Here is a 9381-nt window from a genome sequence, read left to right on the forward strand (position 1 = left end):
CTAATATGGTGTATTTTCTTCCCTTTAAGTATATCGCCTTAAAGTATAACTAGAACCAATCGTTAAGATTACCGGTATCATATATTTGAGATTTCCGATTTAAATATCAGGGTTCTGAGTTCAAACCATCCGAATATACAAAATTATCAGAACGACAAGAATTGTGTCACTTGTGTTTATTAACCTGTTTATCACGGACACGTATAATATGGACATGAAGTGCTTGCATGCATTTGATATTTATAAAACAATGTCTTAAATGTTGACAAACAAGACAATCAAAAGGGTGTTTCACAATACTGCTCAAAAACGTCGAAACGTACGCTAACTTTGAACGCGAACTACTGCAACAATAACTTAAGATTATCATACAACAAACACATCTATCAAATCAGATCCCAGGCCCATGACCTCGTTACAATCAACGATATAGTCGTCCGTTTAGTGTTTCAATCAAAGCGATGAATGCACTGAAGTTGTTCGCTATTGCATAATCATAGACGCAACTAAGTTTTCAAAATTAATCGCAAGTTTGAAATAAACACAAGCCATTCACATGTATAAAGAGTGTGTCGTAAAGCACCGGCAGATGTATGTGCACTGTTTATCATCCTATTTATGTTATAGAGATAACTTAGACAAAATAACAACATCATGGCCATTTTTGACGTTCTGAACGCATAGAAAGTATGATGAAAATTGTATAATAAAAACCTTATATTAAAATATTTGCAATCACCATCATATTAAATGAATGTTTTTGGAATATGGAATACCTAACACACTAATAATATAATTTCATGATGGAAATTCCCTGTACAAAACTTTTGATTATTGACACCATATACAAATTCAAAATATACAATAAGATAATCGATGAAAATAAATAAAAAAATAAATCTGCGAGCAATACATTTTACTCACGAATTAGGTTATCATAAAGACAGCTCTGTTGACCCTTACTTTGTTGTTTATGCATTACTTGTGACGCTAGCAGTTCACACGATGTCAACCAGTCTCTGACCTTAACATGGGTATAGAACACTAATGCACTCTCTCGACGTAGCTGTTTTACCCAGATTTTCACCTTAAATGATCTTTACATAAAGCCAGCAGACACGAACGAATATTCGAATATTTCATAGGCTGATTCGAGTTAAACCCCCCGAACTTAGGCTGCATTACTATGTCTGCGCACCGCGTAAATATAGCACTGTTCTGTTCAGTGTAAGGAATGCCGGACTATTCTCTGCATTTTTAAACGACACAAATTGTGGCCCTGTAACAATTACACATTAAAATCCATCTCGCAGAATATCAGGGTCTGTACTCTGTCACTAAATCGTCCGGGGCAGACATAATATATTATCGATAAACACAGTTTTGCTTTAAAGATGAGAAAACAAACACTACCAAAATAGTATAGCGATAATAGGAAATTCCTTTAATTATCTAACCACAAAAGTCTACCGTACTCGGTCAGCACGTCTTGACATCGTTCCTGAACGCCTGGATAGGCTACCCTTATTTACCAGTTTGCTTTTTTGAATTTAATGTTGTATCTATAATGCATTGTGATAAAATGTGTCACTTACAATGAGATATTTAATGACCCTCGTCATGCGAAAATAGGTCTTATGCCATATGCTGCCATCATATAAATATATATATATATATATATATATATATATATATATATATATATATATATGTGTGTGTGTGTGTGTGTGTGTGTGTAACGATATTGATACTCATTATAGATTAACAAATCATACAGAATATTATTCAATTTCACTAACAGTTTTCAAGCATTAATATTGTTTTATCAAATCACAAATAAAGAAGTTATTTATTTGTAAGAAAACAGCACTATTAGTTTTACTAGTATAATACCTATAAAATAGCGACATTCAAAAATACACAAAATATATTTTTTATTCGGATATTGTGCAGCCAAATAACTTTCCTAAATACCCTACATTGAATGCAACCAAAAAAAATGAAAGTAGCGAACAATAATATAAGTATGAATATATGTATTTGCAGCAAACAATAATTTAAGCTTGAGAATAAATAAATAGTAACATCTTACCCGAAAGATATCAGAACACACGATGGCGAGATTGCCATGCGCTGTTCTTTAAATATTCTTTCAGGGGCAACTCATTAAAATTTGATCCGTCTTTTTCCAAATACGTATTCCACGTGATCCCACGTGGTATCACGTGACACGTTTTTTTACCTACTTATTCATATTGATTCGGGTCAAAACTGTTGACCCTTAGTCACTGAACTTTCCCGAATCTTCGAACGTTTCCCCCTTTGTTCCAAAATTGGAAAACAATTTAGATTGGAATGTGTTATTCACTCTTTTCGCTGACTAAACTGTTTTTTGTTCCATTTATTTAGTACACCAAGGTAAGTCTCCGTCATGTAAGAATTAATATGTGGAGTACAACAGGGAAAAAATGCCAACGTAGTGCCGCAATGCGTAAAACTGTTATTACTTTGATATATTATTTTCAGAAAATGGACTGCACAATTCCTTACATAAAATTAAGCATTTCTAACAATATGCAATATTTATTTTAAAATTTTTTTGATTGAAATTAATTACAACTTTGCTAATTAGGATTAATTAAAATTATCAAATAAGTTAAAATTAAAATTTACACATTACAATTATTTCATAAGATTGTGATTTTAATTGGAGTACACCAACCCAGGAAAGAGTGATTTAGTTAAGTGACCGAAATGGTTTGCCTGAAATGTTGTTTAAGAGACCAGTCGAAAGTTGTTTTATGATCGACGTGGCTGATCTCATATTTATAATATCAGAGAACTCATAATAAATAAAAATAGCATACTGCAATGTTTTGAAAGCATAAGTGTATGTCTGCATACACAATCGGGTCTGAATTATTATTGAACAATTGTATGGTTCGCAAATAACAAAACAATACAGAAAACATCGTTTATTTCACGCAAGTATACAACATATACATTAGGGGCAATATTTAACAAAGCAAGTGTATTAAGCAAATTTTAAACAGGAAGAACTGCAAGTTATGAATAAAAAACTCCGTCTTCTGAATGTCTTCTGATTGTGCATGGTTAAGAGTTAAGCCCCCTAAACAGCATTAGGTATACCAGAAATATAAAAAAATAATGTCATAGTATGACACTGCTGACGACGTAATTAATAGGATATTAATAAAACATATTAATATAGTGGTCATTTACATTCTGGAATTAGCGACATACTCCGTTCGTCCAGCGAAAGTCAAAGGATGCGTTATAAAATGTTCCACACCATCAACAATGGCTGAGCCATGTCTGGTAAACGACACATCCGGTTTAGAAATAAATAAACTTTGACCTCTGTCTGGTTCAATGTTAAGACTCGTTTTCACCAGACTGTGCACCTTTTCAGCGATACCGAGTGAGCCCGATAGACCGGTAGAGCGAATGCCACCGACTGTTATCCAGTTTCTGTAAAAAGCGAAAAAAAATTAGTCAAGCATTGTGTGTATTACATTTTGTGTATATCATAGATTTGTTCTGGAGTCGACCCGGGAACGTATTCACCAACCAGTTCTAAGACTTATGTTTAAAAAATAATCTCTTGAAACTGGGTTGTTCTAACAGTGGAACACAGTTCATTATGGCCCGAAATGCAATATCTCCAAATACACAACACTTCATTAAGAACCATTTACTAAGGACACAATAAAATGTTTTGCCTGTTTATATCCAAAACTGAAAGAATGTTCTTGGTTTTAAGTCTTTCCGTCACTCTAAAGTAAAATAACTTGTTGATGAAAACGGGCGCTTGTTTTTTAGTACTCTCTGTTACGCTCCTACTACAACTCACAATGGTTTAAATTTCGTTCGTTAGACGAGTAAGTATAAGTTAAAATATAGCGGGCATTAAACCTGTGATCACTGAGTCCTGGCGCCTCTGTGTTACCACTAGAAAGCTTCACAACAAGAAATGAACGAGAAGCTAAGTGCTTTTTTGCGCATGCACGCGACGGTTTTCTTTATTTATCGTTATCATTTCTATGCGAATAGTTTAAACCTAAGTATGTTTGTTCGAAAGTGCCAAGAATAGCATTGGTTGCAGTATTTGCACTTACATAAATTATAAAAATAAACCCAATCTGTTATGCATGTCGACTTGAATTCTAATTTTAAAGCTCCAATATATCTTAGTAGATAAGACGTATACATTTGAGTCGATAGTACCAACAGAAACCGTAAGCCCAAAATCATGTAACCTTAATAACATCCACTTTTATCACATTTATAATCGTAAAACTTAACAAATTAAAACAAAATAAACCAAGCCGACCTTTCTGTCTCGGCGGATATGATGTAATCCTTCACATCAGTGGCGGGTCGGACTCCTGTGTACAGAGAGACCACCGGATGTGAGGGCAGTTCTCGCACCACTTTGGCGGCAATCTGGTCGAAATCATATCAGAGTCATAAATACGCTTCGCATTCAAATTACAGGTCACCCTCTCACGACCTTTGTATCGACCAATCATAGCTTCGATATCATGTTATTAACATGAAAGTGAACGTAAAATAAGCTAGGATACCAAGTGAATTTATTTATCATATTAACACGAAAATAAAATTCCGAATCGCCGTGTGTGGTATTGGCAAAAAAGAGAACACTTTGCGTTAAATAAAAAGAAGAGTTATTTATTTCCTTTATAAACTCGATTTAGTTGTTCAAAAAAGCTCAAAACAAATAGCTTCCGTGTATTGACTGAGAATTCATATTTAATTCGGCTGTCAAAAGAAATGGGTGCTCTATGCCTGCTGGAGAACATATGCACTTATGACACAGAATTCTAGCGTTTACCTCTGTGAGACGCAGACGAATGGATTCATCCACGGGTGCTTGTCGTCTGCTGTCAACATTCTCTGCTGTCGGCCCGACGATTACGTTGTCATAGACTGAAAAATGAGAACGCTGCGAATGATGTTCATTTTTTTTTCAAACTTTGACACCCACAAGTTTGGTTCGATTGTATTGTCAACGTAGCAGTATATATTTACACATGTGATGTATGTGCACTATGATTTCTGGAGAAAAGGCGCAACTTAAATCCCATGTTTGTAACGGTTGCTTCCAAAATGAAAATATGTGATGATAAAAAAACATATATTGTGTTAATTTTATTCAATCCATGTTCGTTAGATGGAGTCAGCTGTACTCTTTAAATATCACATAATGTCATAGTATTAACAATGCTATATTGACGGTATATCTACAGAATAGCAGGTTACTGCCCTACCATTATCTAATTAATCCGGTTGTGCTTAGATTAATATAAAAACGAGGATTGCTGAACCGTATGTTAATTATTCCAAGCCAGTAGTATCGTAAAATGAAAAGGTTTAAAATTGTGTCTCTGTTCATCAAACAACTGTTTACATATATAGAAATATGCAATCGCTTTGTCGTTGCATTTTAATCGCGAATGAATATGTCCATCGTTCATAATTATTTATAAAATCTGTTTTTGTTGGTCGTTTCGTGTATAAAAGTTAAACGTATTACATCTTGGTTTCAAACTTGGTGTTAATCTGATTCATTACTTCTGAAAATAACGACGTGAGAGCTGATTAAAATTAAGAAAAATATAAGGTACCATGGTATCAGACCGATATTGTCATAGTGGTATGATAAAAACGCCAACTGCCCTGATATAAAATAGACTTTTACTGCAAAATGTTATCAGGTCATTATCAGCGTAGTGGTTTTGAAAACAACATGTACAATATAAACATTCCATTAGATATACCTGAACGGAAAACTATGACGCCTTTCGTGACGTCACTCGGTACCGGAAGTATGCTTGAATTCAGCAGGTTCTGCGCTGATTTCGAGTACACTGTGTACTGACCCTTTCGTGGTAAGATTCTGTAATAATTAATTTGTTATCTATAGTATGTTCAAATGTAAATAGTTAATAAAAATAAATCCAATAAATGTAGGTAAAATATACCTGAAGTAGTTTAAGGACGTGTAAGATTGTTTACGGGAGCACAACAGTAAATTCAAATTACATGTTTTTTTGTAAACAAACATGTTTCTACCTAAATTCCGATTTTCCCGCCAAAATGTTCACTATGTCGCCATAGAGACCGGCGCAGTTCACAACGCATTTTGAATTGAATGTTCCACGTGTGGTTTCCACGATCCACATCTCGGTATTCCTGACTACGCTGCAAACACGTGATCGAAGTAAAATGCGTGCACCTTTCTTACACGCATCGTTAGCGAGCAGGACAGGAAACAGCCACGGGTCGGTGACTGCTTCGCCCGGAATCCAGAGAGCGCCTAGCGCCCCGGACGTGATGTTTGGTTCCCTTTTGTACAGTTCTGAGCAGCTCAGTTCATGCATGGTCGTGCATTTGGCGGCGTTTGAGTTGGCCACTATTTGTGGGAACCTCTCAAGCTGCAAAATACCACAGCCTTGAATAAAATACTGGACATTGTAAAATGTTCAAACAGTCTGGTTAGGTTAGTAAGAAGCCATGACAATCAATAAGAGCAAGTCTAAGGGCACATGTTTCAGTGATTGTAATTTATAACATTTTATCACAACAACGAATACTATTACAATGTTTCGATGTGCTTACCTGTTGTTCATCCCATGCCACCATAGTGGCGCCAATATGATTAACTGGTACTCCCAGTTTGTCCAACAGCGGGAAAACTCGCGCTTGGCATCGCTGAATACAATCTAGTTCGAGTCCCTCAGTGGCGTCAAAACCGGTGTGGAGCATGCCACTTGATTCGTTCAATGAATACGATACATGGATAAAAACAATGATGATAAATGCAAGTTCATACGTATATATATCTTCTTATAATAATGCTGCATGATTTATTTAAGCATATGCTATGTTTAATTTATTTTACTATACATCATGCATGGTATTATTGTGTTTGTGTTGATTAGTTTGTGTCTGTGTTTATTAGCTAAGCCGAAAAAAACTATTCAAATGATAATGAAATACGTACCGAGTTCTTCATACGGAATATGAGAATTTATAAGATAATGAAATGGAAATGCCTCACCTGTTTCCCGAGCTCGCTTCAGCAGCAAGGTGTTCGTTCTTTTCCAACAGTAGACATGAAAAGCCGCGTGACGTCAATTCGAATACGCATGCGCATCCAACGACTCCGCCCCCTATGATGATGACGTCATATGTTTCTTCCATTCTATTTGTGGAAGAAAATATCTATCAATAAACATGTTAATTTATAGATCTTTGGTAAAAGGAAGAACAACGCAGATAGTAGGGTAACTCGCCCTTGAGTCGATTTTGCCCTTGAGTCGGACATTTTTATCTTTGTAGTTTTCAAAGATCAGTTTTGTTTAGCATGATGTGTGACGTTATATCGAACAATTTACCCTTCATACTCAAAATAAATAAAATTTTAAAATGAAATGTTATCAAATATTATCTGACGATGAAATTGGATTCGTTAAAGTTTTAATTACTTCTGGTGACGGAAAATTCAGAATTTTCAATTATCGATTATCTTTATACCATCGGCATTTAGTTCAGATACGCTTGACAACATTCACAAATGGCTTCATATTGAAAACATAACCTTATTCTATAATAATGAAAGGTAATTTTCAGTGGTTTGCCCTATAGTATTGGTATAACATTAAAAAAAATGAATTACAACTCAATTAGCCCTTGAGACGAACGCAATTCGCCCTTACGGCGAACATGAGTTCATATAATGGTAGAGGCATACGGATGAGAATTAACCACATATTCATTTCAATTAACATGACCTTATCTAGAAAGAATCCCATAGCTCACAAACAACATGAATCACACAATGTTTTATCCTTTTATGTCTGTACTTTTCTTTGTCACCCCAAGTGCTACAAATGGTTCCGCTGTTGTAAAGGTCGGATAGACACTTCAAGTGACCATGTCATTTTTCCTCTTTTTATAACTTATTTTCGTCAACATGTTGACAAAAGAATAAACTTATAAAATCAACACATGACTGTTACTGTGCAATTTGCATTTTTATAAATATATAGGGAATGGATAACCAAATAAATGCTAAAAACAAATCTGTGTCCGTGTTAAGGGCGAATGTGTCCGACTCATGTACGAGTTCAGTGGGTATTGCTATTCAACTTTTTGTCAATGGACATAAGCTGGGAATCAAATAATTATTTGTAAAATAGATTCATATGATATTATAGTTAAAGCCTGCACAAGCTGAGTCCCGGCTTTGATCACAAAGCTTTTTATTATAGACTTATACCGCTAACCCGTCCGACTCAAGGGCGAGTTTCCTTACCATGTGTTCATTTGTATAAGAAAAATTGTGCGTTTCTTGAAATAGACTCCATGTTAAAGCTGAAATATGTTATTTAATTTGATTTGACAAAACATGAAATCAGGAAATGTGTGATTTTTGTCTTAATCATTAAGTACTTAAACTTTATATGTTATACATATCAAACTGTGCTCATCGTGTTACTGTGATTGTCTCAACGTACTGAACCGCCAGTGGCGTAGCTGCTATTAGGCAAAGCAGGCCCGGACCTACACTTTTTTTCTAAACATGAAAAAAATAACAATGCTTCAATTTCGAAAAACGCATTAAAATGTTGACCATGAGGGGGACGAGGTATAGATTGGTTACCACCCCTTATATATCGCATACTCTCTATATAGATTTATATTTAGAGACTATATTATAGTCAACGGAGTCAACGGTTATATTCAACGGGGGACCAGTTAAGGTGAGGTGTAAGAAATCTGCAATTTATATTGACATGATCCTCAGACAATGGATTCTGGTCGTGTTCAAAGGACATATCTTCCAATTATCAACTCTTCTTCTTTCTATGTGCATTGATTCTAGCTCGCTTCTTTTCACGTGACTTGCTGTTGCAAGTGTACCTCGTCAAAATCCCAATCAGAGCAAACTACGCTATTCGAGATCCGTTGACATACTGACTGATTGCCTTGTTCAACGTCTTTGTCGATCACCTTGCTGAAGAGATCACAGAAAGGGTGCTCATCAATCAGAAAAGGTTCTGTGCGCATCTACTTCTGCCAACAAGGTTGGATAACCTGAATGATGAACAGATGAATTAAATCTACACGAGTTTCGAAAGCGACTTAGACTCGACAAGAAATGCATTTGTGGACGATATTCGGCGCATGAAGGTACGGTGGAACAACAACGCTCAGAAGCCAGGCACTCTTATCGATGCTCTGGATGTTACACCAAAGGCAGCATACCCGGCTATACACCGTGTACTAGCAATCCTGCTCACAATGCCAGATACCTCAGCCTCGTGTGAGCGT

General features: G+C 35.6%; 1 protein-coding gene across 5 annotated transcripts in view; it reads right to left on the reverse strand.

Annotated features, from left to right (window-relative positions):
• Nucleotides 1–2960: 2960 nt before the first annotated feature.
• Nucleotides 2961–9381, reverse strand: part of LOC127840133 (glycerol 3-phosphate dehydrogenase-like) — a 7329-nt gene continuing 908 nt past the window's right edge. Inside the window, exons 1-8 of one of the 5 annotated variants that reach the window (XM_052368612.1) lie at nt 9025–9144; nt 7106–7249; nt 6664–6814; nt 6118–6479; nt 5823–5941; nt 4877–4971; nt 4355–4467; nt 2961–3492 (exon numbers count right to left, since the gene is read on the reverse strand). In XM_052368612.1, the coding sequence (XP_052224572.1) occupies nt 3240–3492; nt 4355–4467; nt 4877–4971; nt 5823–5941; nt 6118–6479; nt 6664–6814; nt 7106–7248 (1236 nt within the window). In that variant the 5' untranslated portion in view covers nt 7249; nt 9025–9144 and the 3' untranslated portion in view covers nt 2961–3239. Of the gene's footprint in view, nt 3493–4354; nt 4468–4876; nt 4972–5822; nt 5942–6117; nt 6480–6663; nt 6815–7105; nt 7250–8970; nt 9145–9381 lie in introns of those variants that run through there. The other 4 variants (XM_052368610.1, XM_052368609.1, XM_052368613.1 and 1 more) reach the window with 4 other exon arrangements.

Source organism: Dreissena polymorpha, chromosome 7, assembly GCF_020536995.1.
Source record: "Dreissena polymorpha isolate Duluth1 chromosome 7, UMN_Dpol_1.0, whole genome shotgun sequence".
NCBI lineage: Eukaryota > Metazoa > Mollusca > Bivalvia > Myida > Dreissenidae > Dreissena > Dreissena polymorpha.